The 17,098-nt window shown below is 34.5% G+C and overlaps 1 protein-coding gene across 2 annotated transcripts in view; it reads right to left on the bottom strand.

The window, feature by feature from the left end:
* Positions 1-2,925, bottom strand: part of LOC144976883 (uncharacterized) — a 31,016-nt gene extending 28,091 nt beyond the window's left edge. The window contains exons 1-3 of one of the 2 annotated variants that reach the window (XM_078921437.1): positions 2,577-2,907; positions 1,134-1,272; positions 527-544 (exon numbers count right to left, since the gene is read on the bottom strand). In XM_078921437.1, the coding sequence (XP_078777563.1) occupies positions 527-544; positions 1,134-1,272; positions 2,577-2,594 (175 nt within the window). In that variant the 5' untranslated portion in view covers positions 2,595-2,907. Of the gene's footprint in view, positions 1-526; positions 545-1,133; positions 1,273-2,576 lie in introns of both variants that reach the window. The other variant, XM_078921438.1, reaches the window with a different exon arrangement.
* Between the last annotated feature and the right edge of the window lie 14,173 nt (positions 2,926-17,098).

The raw sequence follows: 17,098 nt of genomic DNA, 5'->3' as shown, positions 1-17,098 counted from the left end.
TAGTTGCGTGGGACCCTGTTAGCAGCATAATTCTGAATAACCTGAAGACTATGTATACATATTCATCAAATGAAATTGTTGAAGTCATCGATTTCAGACAGAAATAATGAGTTGATGAGGAGATCAAGAAAGTGGCTTTTATATAGCGCGATATCCACTAAATGTGCTCAAAGCGCTTTACAGGGGGTCCCTGACCAACAGCAACACGTAACATGTAGAACGAAACATGACACCCGTTAGGCGATATTACAATTTATGAAAGTTCATCTACAATTTTCTTTCTCCTCAAAAGCAAGCAAAGATTTATAACAGTATAAAGATAATTGAATAATGAATACACACTGACTGAAAATGAAATAGGAATCAGACAGCATAATAATAATAATGTTAAAATCAACATATTTCTTCTGCACAAAAATAAATTAAAAAACAAATAAACAAACAAACCATCAAAAAGAAGGTAAATTTCAAGAAATTCAAAAAAATGAAACGAAAAATATAAGTCCAAGTCTGTAATATCATATACCCTTATACGACCAAAAACCTGTTAGGAAAGAATGACAATGACACAAATGAGAATATGAATCTTAATTTTTTACTTTTTAAATAATTTTTTTAAAAGACACAGTAGGTGATGGTTTTAAAATATTTACGTTCATCAATTTTAAAAAAATTAAAATACATAATTCTGGGCATCGTCTAAATTCTGTACGACTAGGAATGGGAGCATAAGTGCTTAGAACCTTAATATTAACCAAATTGGCTGATAAGCAAAGTAAAGAAAGAAAACTGATCTATTGGCACAAGAAAATTGACATTTTTAAAAGTCTTTTTTCAAGTCAGATTCACTTTTTGAAAGAAAAAAAAATAGTCTAGCCTGCAGCTAAAAGCAAACCAATAACAAAGACATATGTATCAAAGTAAAACTACACGAGAGACTCAAATTTAATTCTTGATGAAATTGTAATTCGAACAAATATTATCTTCTTGCATAGATGCAAGACCTGATTGTCAGTAAAATACTATGGAAGCAAAATAGAGGAAGTACTAGTTATGATGATTGCAAAATGAAAAAAGAAGGTAAAAGAAGAGAAAATGAGAAAAGAGGGGGGGAGGAGGAATTAAATGATTACCATCTTCATTACTCTGTTGTTGAGCAAGAACTCTTTCACTTTCATCAACACCAGCTCTTTTCCTTGGTGAAGCTTTTGGTATGTTGTCAAATCGTTGATTGAAAAGTTCTCTCCTCTTCCTTGAACGTTCAAGTAAAGCCTAAAAAAGAAAAGTGTATTAATTGGTCACCATTAATCTAAGACGACAGGCTGTTTTACTCAACATACAAAAGCTTACATTTTTGGACAATGATACTTGCAATTCTATATCCGTCCAAGTTAAATAATTCCCCCAGCCTCCAATTCATTGTCATCACACTTAATAACACCTATATTACCCCCCGCCATTCTCTCTCTCTCTCTCTCTCACACACACACACACATAGGCCGCTACACATATTGTCCATCCTTCATGATTATCAACTAAAGGTGTGTCTTTATCGACTATCTGTACAAGGGGAAATAATAATTTTAAAAGCCTTGTTTAAATGGATTTAACATGAGACGAAAGTCATCTATTTGACATTCAGACTCAAGACTCAGACCATTTTCAACCGGGATAAACAGAGATATGATTGAGAGTGACCAATGACAGACTAGGGCTAGATACTAGAACCCTGACCATGAAATAATGAAAAATTCTGAGTACTTTCATAAAGACACGGTCCCTGCCAAGGGGAGTTATTTTACAAATGTTTTGACTCACAACTAGGTTGCCAAATTTGATTTTTTGTAATAAGGAAGGGGGAAATATTGATCAATAATTCACTCAGACAGATTTACGAGCTTCAATGGTTATTTTGTAGATCGAGTCTCAGGGTCTCGTACAAATACAGTCCTTGATCAACATAAAATATACAAAGTGGCAATACGGACTTCCGAGTCTGAATAGTCTCCCGTGACTCCAAACAGAACATTACAATTATTTTTTAAAAGTAAAAGTTTCCCCCCTCCCAAAACATTACCTATATATTAAAAAAAAGAATACTGGGGATGTAGGAGCTTTCGGGAGGCCTCCCAAAATACCAAATTCTTAGACACAACAAAATGAAGAATAAAGTAAAATTATAAAAAAATCAAAAAGAATTCGCTGGCTCCGTCGACTCTTTCCAATTCCAAGGACCCACGCCCACACTCCTTGGCAATTGTGATCAATTGACAATTCCTTTGCCAACTAATAAAAAGAACGCAAAAAGAAAGCCCATCTTATTCTTATGCAATAATGTTGCATTAAAAAGGAAAGTCATTTTTGAGCAAAATCAACATATTTTGTGATATATAAATATAGACCTGGATATTTCGTTTGGAGGATCGGCTATACTCTCGTCATAGTCATATTCATTTAAAAATGAATGATGAATGTCTGCTGGGAGAAAAAAGTTCTCTATCACACTGAACTGCGTTTTGTTTTGTTTTTGTTAGTTATGAAAGGAATGCAAATATGTTTGAAAAAAAGACACTTACTTTAGTTTCCGGATCCATTTCCTTTTATTTTGATAGACTTTTCTTGATTGTGACTGTGGTTCTCTACAGTCTCCAGCTTCGAGACTTCAACTCCAACCAGACAACTTAGAGATACAACTCTATGTACTCAAAATAAAACACAGCCAGAAGTGTCGCACTAAAACGTGTGTGGTTTTTGCTTTTGTCGAAATCCTTCAATCAAATTACTATTTGGACGGTCACATAAGTCGTTAACTATAATAGGCTTAAGTTGAAAGAAAATACATGAATATATTTACGTGTAGATAGGCTATTCAAATCCACATTTCAAATTCAAAAGCATCGCATCAACGGTAACATTAAAATCTATGACTTCCGTTTCGGTATCGATACATTTCAAGCTCTTTTTCTTTGTTTTCTTCTTTTTTTAAAAAAAACTTTTCTTAGAAAAGTGTCTATAAGGCACTTATACATTCATTCTCATTGTTACGAAATTTTCAAAGATTGAAATCCCATTAATTACCAGTTCAAAATTTGAACCTTACCTCATCACTACATTGATCGATTTAACTTCAAAGTATTGTTTAAATCGATATGATCCTAACCCCTGACGCCCGCTCTCTCTCTCTCTCTCTCTCTCTCTCTCTCTCTCTCTCTCTCTCTCTCTCTCTCTCTCTCTCTCTCTCTAATATTGTTATGTGCCATTGTGAGAATGTGCTAATGGCTAATGGGCGTGTAGTGTGAGTGTCTAACTGCCTCCTTGTAACATTAATATGCATAAATCATTGTGTATTGCATGATACCATTCAATTTAATTTTATATAATATTTTATTTCAATCGGTACCCCCCCCCCCCCACACACACACACACACACACTCGATAAAGATAATAGTTTGTAGATTAATTCGAGATAGAAAAAAAAAGCGTCCTATCTAAAGGAAGTAAGTAATTGTTACTCTGTCCAGTGGTTATAGAAACCGGGATAAATGTAGTAGGATGCAATTTTGTCTAGATATATTGTGTATATATTGATGTTGTGTTGTTTGATTGCGCAGGGATTGCGCAAAATCAATTGAATAAATAAGATGTTAGAAAGTTTTGGAAGTGGAAAATTCGAGAGAGCAGGAGGAGTTGTGGTTGAAGGTTCTAGGGGTATTAAATCAAGCCACGCCCCGGTTCCCAGATGGATTGTTGTTGACTCTTGAAAAAGAGGAATTAAAAACACAGCATTCAATTTAATTTTATATAATATTTTATTTCAATCGGTACCCCCCCCCCCAACACACACACACACACACACACACACACTCGATAAAGATAATAGTTTGTAGATTAATTCGAGATAGAAAAAAAAAGCGTCCTATCTAAAGGAAGTAAGTAATTGTTACTCTGTCCAGTGGTTATAGAAACCGGGATAAATGTAGTAGGATGCAATTTTGTCTAGATATATTGTGTATATATTGATGTTGTGTTGTTTGATTGCGCAGGGATTGCGCAAAATCAATTGAATAAATAAGATGTTAGAAACTTTTGGAAGTGGAAAATTCGAGAGAGCAGGAGGAGTTGTGGTTGAAGGTTCTAGGGGTATTAAATCAAGCCACGCCCCGGTTCCCAGATGGATTGTTGTTGACTCTTGAAAAAGAGGAATTAAAAACACAGAAATAAACTAATCAATAAATAAGAAAAAGTAGTTTAAGTTACACTAAAATAATATACTTTTTAATAAGTAAAAACAAGAGTCTTATTTGATCAAACAATGATCAACATGCAATGACGATAACAACAATAACGACAACAATTACACTACAAGCGCTACACAGTCACACACACTATAGGAAGCAATCATTCGTCACGACTCACAAAATTATGCCAACTGTCGTCGTCACCATCGACACTGTCCGCATCACATCATCGTCAGCCTCATCATCATCATAACCATCATCATCATCATCATCATCATCATCATCATCATCATCATCATCATATCATCATCATCATCATCATCATCATCATCATCATCATCATCATCATCATCATCATCATCATCAAATCATCATCATCATCATCATCATCATCATCATCATCATCATCATCATCATAACCATCAATACAAAAGATGTATAAATGTAAATAATGATAAACAACAATGACAACGAACAATATCCTATATCCAGTTCAATGAGGCAATAACGACATAGCATCATATGTTCACATACATAATCATTTAGTATTCAGCAATTTAATCATATTATGATACCAGAATACCATTTCATCAAAAAGTCAACATAAACCTTACGCTAAACCTAACTTTATAAAAGACAACAACGTGAGTCACCAATATGTAACTCACTCTGAATGATTAACTTGTGAGTACATGAATGGCATACAACGTGTATCAGCGGGTTAACATGACTACTGTCGTATTAGAGACGACGTCATCAGCGATCTCCAACGTAATTACGAGTCAGGCCTGATTACATGATGAAGCCAGAGAGCCAACGAAGGTTATGTCAGATAGGTCTTTTACGCATCAAATATACAGCCCCGACCCGCCCCCAAAACAACCACCATTTCTTCCCCATCATCATGAAACAATGCCATGAAGACAACTAAATGTAATTATCTCCCGTAAAACATATACCGCCCCAGAGACAAGGACACGGTTACCATCCAGCGGCAACACCATACCTTCCAAGATAAGACTAACCAACGTACTCACACAATGTTATCATTATCAATAGCATGTAAGACAAAAACATCAAATATCAAAATCATCATATAATACAACATAGCTCCAGTTTTATTATTATTATTATTATTATTATTATTATTATAATTATTATTATTATTATTATTATCATTATCATTATTATTATTATTATTATTTATTATTATTATTATTATTATTATTATTATTATTATTATTATTATTATTATTATTATTATAATATATTATTATTATTATTATTATTATTATTATTATTATTATTATTATTATTATTATTATTATTATTATATTTAATGATCTTCTGAAATCATAACATTATAAATCTAGGGGGCAGCGTGGCTCAGTGGTACGGTCTTTGCTTCCTACCCGAAAGGTATCGAGTTCGATCACCCGCCGCTGCGCTGTGTGGCCTTGAGCAAGTCACCTCGCCTTAGCTCAATTTGCGGCGCTGCACTGCGGCTGATGCCTGCGTTATTCCAGTCTTTCCTTGGAGACAAATTTCCCCTAGGGGATGAATAAAGGGATTTTTTTTTTTTTTTTTTTTAGTATACGAATTATTCTGGCAGCAACTCACCTTGAAAAAGAGGAATTAAAAACACAGATATAATCAATAAACAAAAAAAAGTAACTTAAGTTAAACTAAAATAATATACTTTTTAATAAGTTGCACAGAACTGCTGCTCTTTATATGCGTGGTGGAATTTTAGCTAAACTAGTTTCAATATAAGGAAATGTTGAAAGAGCTGCTAACTTAACCACATAAATTTCTATAAGATGAGAGAGAGAGAGAGAGAGAGAGAGAGAGAGAGAGAGAGAGAGAGAGAGAGAGAGAGAGAGAGAGTTCACACTTACATACAACTTCAGTTCAACCCTTTTCACCATCCGTCTGATTATGTCGTTCACTGTAATATTTCTTTAATAGTCGGATTACCGACAGTACGATTTTTCTCGATAAATTCTGTTAAGTTAACAGAATTTATCGAGAAAAATCGTACTGTCGGAAGATTTACAGGCCTGAATAAGGATTGGCAACACAAGTTCTTCGTAAAAGGCGTATACTTTTATTTTCATAAATGATGATGGTCTTATTCCAAACGTTGTGTAGTTCTCTTAATGCAGTTTGAGCTATCATTTTTCTCCGTTTGGTATCTTCATTTTCATTAATCGATTTTCCGAGTTTTCTTACACTTTTTAATTCCGCTTGTTTCTTGTTTGGATTCGTTGACCTGATTCCAATGTCGCAGAGTATTTGACAATAGACTCTTAACAAAATCGTACCGATCGACGAGATACGAGAAAAAAAGTTACCGGATCTAGCCTTCTTTATGTCACATCTCGTCGCCACGAACGAGATCTCGGTAGTATCGATACTGCATACGTTTGAGAGCCTCCATAAAGGCGGTACACCTTCAAAGGACACGGTTGACCGAAAATGGCGAGTGGTTGTGTAACACCAAAAGCCCTGTGGCCTGGACCACGAGGTTTTGTATGTAATGGTTTCGTCACTATCTCAATGCTCATGAGTTAATTAGTAAGGCTGGACTCGCAATCTAAAAACAAAATGTGTGTGTGCGCGCGCGCGTGTTTGTGTGTGTGTGTGTGTGTGTGTTTAAATCAAACAAGTACATCAACGTGTTCGCCTCATTGAGATGTGAAAAATGATATAAAAATCAAGAAAATTTGGCCGATAAATAAAAAAAAGTTGCTTAAAAAAGCTAAAATACACAAATGCAATTTTTAAAATCTAATTTATTCGTAAAACCGTTGGTTTTCAACCGATTTTTTTTTTCTAAAATAAAGACCAATGTTCCTCATTTTTCAAGCTGATTTCAGTAAGGTGAATTTCAAATTCCTCACAATTATATTTTTTTACCATTAGATTTTAGCTATTACTATTAGGCTATCAAAAAGATGTTACATTTTTTGCAAAACAGAAGCGTAATACCTAGGCGGTCGACCGAGTAGAAAGCCTGCGAATGGTCGAAGACGCTTCACTCACATTTCTACACGAATAGATGGTGGCGGTAGATTAACCCTCTAGTGTTCAGATTATTTTTGGATGAGGAGATAATGAGTTCCCTACATTGCCAAGTCAATCATGTAGACATCCTTTGATGATATAATCCTACCCTTTGATGTATGCAGTCGCATTTTCGTTTCCTACGGTCACTCATGGCTAAACTCCGCCCAGAAACGATTTCATAGGACCGTCCATAACCATATTTCAAACTATTGTTGTCGTGAATTTTAGGTCGAAGAACAATTGGCTATTGAGCATCTTGACCCTTCAACGATTGGCCGTTCTGACATCTCACGTGTCAACAACTGTCAACTATGCATCGAGTATTCGCTGAAGCAATAAAAGACGGACATTGGATAGTTGCGCCACAATCACCACCTTGATGAACATATTATCCAGGCATGGACGGCGAGTAGAGTCTCTGTGGTCGTAGATCAAAGAAGGTAACATTTTTATTTACCAACCATTTTTCTTGGTGCAAAGTAATAATTTCGCATCAGAAAAAATAATTCGGAAGTTCGGATCTCACTATTACAATAAAATTGATACCACGAATTACAAAATCGGCCGACAAATAAGGGGAGTTATAAATTATTCATAATAATTTTTAAAGTTACAATAATTGTCATAAAAATAAGTTTTTATCACCAAAGTCGTAATTTTTGTCCGATTTGTGAAATGTCAACGATTTAGACCCGCGAATAAAAAAGGACCAAATCGTAATTTCCACAACATATATTATGATTATATCAAAGAACAGTTATTCCTAACCGTTTCCATCTTCGTCCTGAATTGTTGTGACGAGAGAACGGGAAAGAAAATTTGATCACGCCCAACCCGATGAGGACAATCGTTAACTTTGTATTGTTGGTATGTGCTGCTTCGCCTGATCTGCTGTATCAAGTATCAAATCAATATCGTCTGCGTAAATCAATTCACCGGTAAGGATTTAAGGAATCGGGAGTTTTTGTCTTAATTCTTAATTAATTCTTGTTTTTATGTTTTTAAGGCTTTTACGACGCTTGCAACACATTTAGGTTATATCAGCGCCAGTAAAGAGGAAGAGGAAGAAAATGGGATAGTAAAAAGTTCTAGAATTACAATTAAAGCACTCAAGAAAAAGTAAGACATAGGGGAACTGGGAACAAATAGGGATCAGATGTAGATTCCAAGAGCATACCACCAATGTACTCAGTTTGAGATCAACCATAAGTCTCAACCGGACACAAGCACAAAATCCAACAAAGAGGAATACACTCAAATGCTTACATTATACATTCAAAATAACCTATAATAATACATAACAGAGAGATGATTTACAAAGAAAAAAAATATCATCTCCCAAAACAATAACTATGCATTTGACTGTTTTCCTCCCATCTAGGACTCCGGCCATTTCCAGGACAGAACCAAGTAATACCATTCCAAGACAAAGACAGAAAGCATGTTGGAAAACAGATATAAGGGGATAGAAGACAAAGTATGTACCCCCCCCCCCCCCTTGCCCACTATGGGAGGTCAGGAACCCCACCCAGTAATCAGTTCTTGATTAGTAATGTTTCCAAATACACGGTATAATTAAATTATTGGACTCAGACTGCCTCCTTTACGTGTGTTTAAAACATTGAAAGAAAAAGCGATACTACAAAAAGAGAAAACTCACCCTCACAAAACAAACACCCCCCCCCCCCCAACTCCTTTCAGCTTCAGATTTCATGCCAGGGCTGTTTTTGTTTTTAAGGGTTTTATGGCGCTTGCAACACATTAAGGTCATATCAGCGCCAGTAAAAATGAAGAAAATAGGATAATAAAAAGATCTAGAATTACAATCAAAGCACACAAGCAAAGGTAAGACAAAGGGGAATTGGTTCAAATAGGAAACAGATGTAAATTCCAAGAGCACACTATCAAACTACTTAGTTTGAGATCACCTAAAAGCATGATGGTGGTGGTAGTAATGATGATGGTATTATTATTATTATTATTATTATTATTATTATTATTATTATTATTATTATTATTATTATTATTATTATTATTATTATTATTATTATTCTATTATTATTATTATTATCATCATCATCATCATCATCATAATCATCATCATCATCATCATCATCATCATCATTATTATTATTATTATTATTATTATTATTGTTGTTGTTGTTATTTTATTATTATTATTATTATTATTATTATTATTATTATTATTATTATTATTATTATTATTATTATTATTATTATTATTATTATTATTGGTGGTATTACGATTGTTGTATTTTTGTGGTTATTAATCGTATCAGTTTATTGTTTGGTTCCATTTACCATTTTTTCCACTATCATGTATGTTGTCATCAAATTGTATGATTTATTGGTGAAAGCCTAAGATTGAATAAACTTTGTAATATCGTATGGTAATCATCATTGTCGACGACATCGTCGTTGCCATCATAATCATCATCATCATTAACAACAACACCAACAACATTAACAACAAGTACTACAATAGCAATGAAAACAATATCAACATCATCATATAGTTTCCGTCATCGTCTCCACAACTATCATTCTAACCAACAGCACCACCAAAACCACTACCATAATTACATCCTCCCTCACCGCCTCCTCTTCCTCCTCCTCATCCTCCACCACCACCACCACCGCTACCACTATTCCAACCACTACCACCACCGGCACAATCATTCTAACCACCAAGACAGCAGTAAAAATGATGCAATTTGAGCTCTGAATGAAACTCGAGTCATATCGCTGTTGTTGGTTCTCGATGAAAACTTTAAAGTTACTACGTACTATTGAAAACCAGTAATAAAACAGAGATATATTCATCTCGCCGTTGAGAGATTAAATAAAGCATCTCTTTAACTTTTCGAGTGAACGAAATGGACTTGTGTTGTGAAGGTGTTGTCGCATTATGTCTCGTCGCTTTATTTTTTAGTTGTGTTGTCTTTCGTGATTAATTTTTGATTACGTTTGGAATAATTAAAATCTACTGGTATTGTTATTTCATTGTGAATGTGATTATTTGTGGTTGAATTTTTTTTTAAAGGTGAAAAAAAAAATATATATGTATAATATATATATATATATATATATATATATATATATATATATATATATATATATATATATATATATATATATATATATGACCGAATCATCTTTGCCCCACCACTAAAACTTTGAAACTATAAATAGGCTAGAACCGCCACTGCCTAAAAGTCTCACCAAACACCAGCACAAGATCCCACTAAGAGGAATACACTCAAATGTTTACAAATCATATGTTAAAAATACAAAACAACAATACATATCAGAAAGATGATTTACAAGGAAAAAATATCATCCACCAAAACTAACCATGCCATACATTTGACGGTTTCCCTCTCAGCCAGGGCCTGGACAAAACCAAGTAATCTCATTCCAAGACAAAGACAGAAAGCAAGTTGGAAAACAGATATAGGGGATAAAAGACGCAATATGTATCTCCCTGCCCATCATGGGAGGTCAGGAACCCCACACAGATGCCAGGACTAACTGAAGACTTAATGTCAATCCAGATCAAGGAAAGACTAGAGCAACATGGAAAGGGAAAACAGGCTAGGGGAAGAGAAGACACAGCAAACGACCTCTCTATCCACCATGGGAGGTCAGAAGACGAGCACCAGCAAAATGGAAGAGAGAAGGAAAGAATTGGGATTATTTCAGTTCAGAGAAATATAAAAAAGTTAGACTCGTGTCTATGCGCACAGACAAAGTAATACGGTAGAATACCGTGATGCAGTCGCTACGAAAATGGTTATTTGCACGTAATTACATGCTTCCACCATAGACTATAGCCCTATGGACTCCACTGATGGCTTACTCTACTCAGGCCTCCCGATTATGCAGGCAGTTAAAAATGTGGAGGCGAGAATGCCAACCAATTAAAGGAGGGAGTAAAAAGTAACAGCCCTAAACTTGGATTAGGTTTTAAAGAAAGAGGGAAAATTATATTTAACACCACAATCATTATATTGTGTTTTTTCAATTGCGAAATGTACTAGAATTAATATTAGATAAATACTTTAAATTTTATTATTGTTTTTTCCTGTATAAGTCTTATCGGAGGAGGAAAAGAGAACAGCATGTTTACTGCCGCAAACAAAATGGCAGCCTCCTTTCGGTGTCAATTTCAAATTACTGTTGTGTCTAATTTGTATTATTTCACTTTGGATTACTTTTCCTCATATCGTATGCAAGTATAACTCTATTTGTTTATTATTTTACCTGCTTTTTAAATTGAATTAACTTTATAATCAAGATTGCTAGTCTAGTCTAACTCTGTTCGCTTACTCTTCTCTGACTGACTCAAAGTGAAAGTAAAGAGTCTTCTTAGAATAGACTCTATAAGTTGTCTTCGTCTGCATTAGGTCCCATAATTATAATACAGGTCTAGACTAAACATGGGGAGAAAATGTTGTGTTACGGGTTGCCATTCAAATTATAAATCAACTGATAAAATTACTGTTTATAGACTTCCTAAAAATTTAGAAGAACGTGAAAGGTGGATGAAAGCAATACCCCGTGACAATATCCCAAACACATCAAACACTGTTGTTTGCATCAAACATTTTCCTGAAGGGTTTGAAACAATTTCAGTCAAAGGAAGATTAAGACCAAAAGACCCTCCTTCTATTTTTGATAACATTCCAAGAAGCTTAGTACCAACACCACCACCACTTCTTAGAACAACTACAAAGTCAAGCTCAGCGATACGTTGTCATCAACCAGATGAATTGAATGAATTTATTAAACAAGATGTTGTAGACTTTGATACTTTGTGCTCTTCTATAGCTGGTCGACAATTTCCTTGCGAGATTAATTCTTTTGTAAGCAACAATTGTTTATTCATACAATCAACAGATTACTTGCATTCTTCTGGCATTCCAAGGTTTATGTTAAAAATCAACCCTGATCAAAGCTTCGATGGATATCACGCAGGAGTAAAAAGATCAATAACACCGCTTTCAAGAAACAGGATTACAAAAGTTGCACGATGGTCACAACTTGAGGCTTCTTTAGATTATCTTAATTCTTTGGAACTGAATCACAAAAAGTCTGTTTTGTTAGAACAATGTTCAACTTTGAATACAGTTGCAGTAAAAAATGTGAAATATTCACCTGATATCATAGTACGAGCTTTTGAATATTTAGCTACTTCCCGATCTTTATATAATCGTCTTCGTGAGGATTTTGGTTTACCAAGCCAAACCACCCTAAACAGAATATCATCTAAAGTAAACAATACCAGCGATTTAACTTTTTTAACAAGTGTCTTTTCTTCCTTAGAGGAACAGCAAAAAAAAATATTTTATTGATAGATGAAGTTTATGTTAAACCTCTCCTAACATATCATGGAGGAAAACTGTTCGGAAAATCTGTTAATAAGCCAGAAGAACTTGCAACAACAGTTTTAGGGTTTATGTTAGTTTCACCTTTTGGTGGTCCATCATATTTAATTAAAATGCTGCCTGTGCGTAACCTGGACTCACAATTTATGTTTGATCAAACAAAGGAGCTATTGAATAATATAAAAAAAAAGCAGGTGGAACTGTAGTATCTATCATTTGTGATAATAATAGAATCAATCAATCGTTTTTCAAATTATTTTCTTTAGAATCTCCTTGGAAGACAACCGACAATATATTTTTATTATACGATTTTGTACATATAGTTAAAAACATAAGAAATAACTGGCTCACAGAAAAAACTGGACAACTTGTTTTTGAGGATAATGGAGATGAATTTACAGCTAAATGGGAACACATACAGAAACTACAGCAAATGGAAGATGAAAGTCTAGTGAAGATGTCAAAATTAAATTATCAGTCTGCTAATCCCAAACCTATTGAGAGACAAAAAGTTCAAACCTGTCTGAATGTTTTCTGTGAGGAGACTAAGGTAGCATTAATAGAACACCCTGGAATGCAAGATGAAAATGTGGACGGAACAGTAAATTTTATATCTAAGGTAATTGAATTTTGGAAAATTATGAATGTAAAATCACGCTTTGAAGACAAACGATTCAAAGATCCATTACGCGCAGCCATTTCTACTGATAAAGATTTAGGATTAAAAATACTTAAGGATTTTTCTGATTTTGCTTCTCAATTACAAAGCCAACAGGGTAAAAGAGAGAAAAAATTTACTCGTGATACTTCTTTAGCCATTCAACATACATGTAAAGGAATTATTGAACTAACAAAGTATTTATTGGAGTCTTCTGAATATGTTCTTCTTGGAAAATTTACAACTGATCCCATAGAAAAAGCTTTTGGTAAATTGAGACAAGGCAGTGGTGGTACTTATTTCATTAATGTCCAGCAAATTCTTGAAAAGGTTAATATCTTTCAAACTAAATTACTACTTCGTCTACGTTTTGATATTGACGAGCTTTCTTCTGAGTCAGGTCATTCTTGTGACAAATGTGGATTTGTGTGGTCAGAAGAAGTTTGTGAAATTGTTGACAATTTGCCAGATCTAGAATCTTCCGTCAAAGATGAAGTAAAACAAAGTTTAGTATACATTGCTGGTTATGTCACACGTAAGGATCACGCAGGTGAAGAGGAGGACGTTTAATTTACCTATTTTAATAAGTTTGGATCTTATACATCAAATTTAGACAGAGAGGGTTTGAAGAAGGCAAATGATTTAACCTGTCAGTGGACAATTTTTTCCTACATTATTTTTCAGTCTATTGCAAACAACGTGTGTCGAAATTCATTAAGTAATACTTTGTATAAAATTTCGGAAATGTTTGATTTTCAAATTAAAGAGCACCACTGTAACATATTGAGCAACATATTGCTTAACAATTACTGCAAGTTGTCCAACATGCCATCTGACAAGGAGCCAAAACAAAAGATTTTAAAGCTATCATAGAGGTAAATCTTGTATTCAAATTCTTTTTATTATTTTTTTCTCAAAAATAATATTTCTGGCTTTTTAAATGGCTTATAGTACTCATACAGTGCCTAAATGAGTATATTAATGATTTGATTAGATAACTGCATTGTTTACCATTAAAAACCCAACTGTTAAGATAAACCTGTTATCGCCTCCACATTTTGTCTACTGCCGCACGTTGGTCAGGCCTGAGTAGAGTAAGCCATGACTCCACTGAAAACAGACCGAAGTGAACTCTTCCATTCGGAAGTCGCATTTCGTTTTTGTTTGCCTCGTTCATCATTCATCGGCACTCTTTCTTTTTCCGGTTTCATTTTTACAAGTAAGTAGGCAATCCAATTTTCATTCAGTAAAACGAGATTTATCAATGAATATCGCTGTGATCCACCCTTCAAATCAATCACTGATATTTTATCGACATCACTTGATCCTTTGTAATGCTTGTTACATCCATATTTTGTCTGATATGTCGATAATTCCGTCTCACAGCTGATTGTTTTGGTATGGGTATCGCCAAGTTTTTGACCTGCAAACTTGCCATAAATAACCACACAGGCGATACATTTCTTCTCTTTTGTACAATACCAGACCCTTGTCATTAAAACCAATTACAAACGAAAGCCATAATACTAATGGTCTTGAATATTTAAAACAAATGTCTCTTTTCTCGGCAGTCTGAAGGCACTTTGAACTTTGATAAAATTTCACATCTTGAATTCTTATCTTCTTAATTCACATTCACGGTCACGGACTTATTCACCTCAAATTCAACTTGTTCTTCTTCTAGGTTCCATGCCTGGTCCAGGCCTCGGATACTGCATGAATTATCTCTCTCCATTCCTCCCTGTCTCTTGCTCAACTTATTACTATTACATTTATAAAATTTATGTATTATTTATTATTATTAATTCATGACTGATCTTACCGCTGCCTCTAAACCAGCATCTTGCTGCGATCGGGAAAGTTTTGCAGTTAGACTAACAACTGTGTGTTTGAGTTTGTTAGTAAACTTAGTCTCAGTCAGTAGGTACTCTGTTGGTATAAGTATAAAATTCAAATGGATTGAGCTCAATGAAACCTATATCACTATAAAGTGCTTTTCAACACGATTCTAGTGATACCAACATTGTGAAAATCAGATGAGCAGAATAAAAGTTAAAGGCTGAAAAATGGTCTTCTAACTTAACTTCTATACTATGATTCCATGACTATTTACTGACGTACTTTGTGACCTGAAACTGTTGCATTTCCGGTAGTAACCACCATTTTGATTTAAAAACTGGCCTAAAATGGCCACTCGATAAAGTAATTCCTTCTGAAGAAAATAAGACATAAATCATTTTAAAATCTATCCATAAACAAAAAAATCTATGAAACTTTGAGTTTGAGAGCCATCACTCAAAAGTCCAAAAATTCGGGTCACAGTCACTAGGCCATTTATCGGCCCTGCTGGAAGGCCAAATGGACGTTTACTAAAGTACCTCGGTCTCAGTAAACTGTAACCCTACTTTGGTAAACGTCCATTTGGCATCCAGCAGTGAGTGTTTTAAAGCTAGAAATTGTAGGTGAAAAATGAAGATAGACATTTTAATGTCACCATTATTGTTGACATTCATGTTTCTATGTTATATGTTTGTGTTGAGAATATTGGCTATTAAGCTTAACTGCTGGTCAAGTAACTTCGCGATGGTTGCGTGGCGAGGCGAACTCGCGGTCTCCAGAAGTGGGTGAGAGAGAGAGCTCTAGAAATGACCTGAGTTTGATACGAATATTTTTGTATTCGTGGATAGCTCACACGGTAGAGCCACGCTCTCACCGACCAGTCGTACCAATGTCGCAGGTTCAAACCCCACCACCGCCGCGAAAATTTTTATTCTATATTGTCTTCTGGCACTTTTCTACCCACTTCATCTCTTGTTGTTATTGACATTCATAGCTGCTTTATGAAAGAAAAAAAATCTTCGGCAAAGTAATACAATACAATGGATTAAATAAATAAGGCCAACTAAAGAGAGAAAGAAATGTTTTGTCTTTTAAATTTGACCAAATTTAAAAAAAAAAAATTAGGCTATAAAAAAAAATGATACCCTATTACCCAAAAACAGACAACACATACCTAAGATTAAGATCTGTTTGAAAAAAAAAAGTCATGACAGGGAGTCGAACCACAGACTGTGATGATGAGCGAATGTGCAGCCCATTGAGCTAACGGAACAGTTGGACGTAAAATTATATTTATTTTAAAAAACCCCAGTCAATGGGTCGTAAAGTTCTTTTCAACACAATTCTAATGATACTGAAATATACAAATTCCCAACCATTATCAATATCCCCCAAAGTTGTCAGAATGAGATAGGTAGTGAAAATTTTTATGGTTGGTGGACTATGAATCGATTTGATGATAAACAATTTTCTTGCTGGTTGAAAAAAGAAGGCGAATTGCCAATTCAAAGTGTCAAAAACTTACATTTCATTGATCCATTTGATTTTTTTTTTTTATTTAAAGCTGGATTTCGCATTTCAGCACTATTTACTTCATCTTGTGTTAATTATCATCTGCCAGACATGGTCTGCTAATAATCAAAAGTCTGGGTTTTTTATTATTGCCAGACAAGTGTCTGCCAATAGTGTTTTCCTTTATCGAAGTGTCTACGTACACAGTAACTCTAGGGTCTAGGCAGTTTAGTGAGCAGCAGCAGTGGGAGTCAAATTGTGACCCAACTCGCCCATAAGAAAGTTATGAATGGAAATTGCCTTCGCTTTTACTAAAAGTTTTAGAGGGGTTCAATTTAAGAGGCATAACTTCGTTCTATCGCAGATATTTTGGT

This window comes from Berghia stephanieae, chromosome 7 (genome assembly GCF_034508935.2).
Source record: "Berghia stephanieae isolate SIO BIC M18660-M18661 chromosome 7, UCSD_Bste_1.3, whole genome shotgun sequence".
NCBI classification, from domain to species: domain Eukaryota; kingdom Metazoa; phylum Mollusca; class Gastropoda; order Nudibranchia; family Aeolidiidae; genus Berghia; species Berghia stephanieae.
The sequence above is the reverse complement of the archived record's forward strand: the minus strand, read 5'-3'. Positions and strand labels throughout refer to the sequence as shown.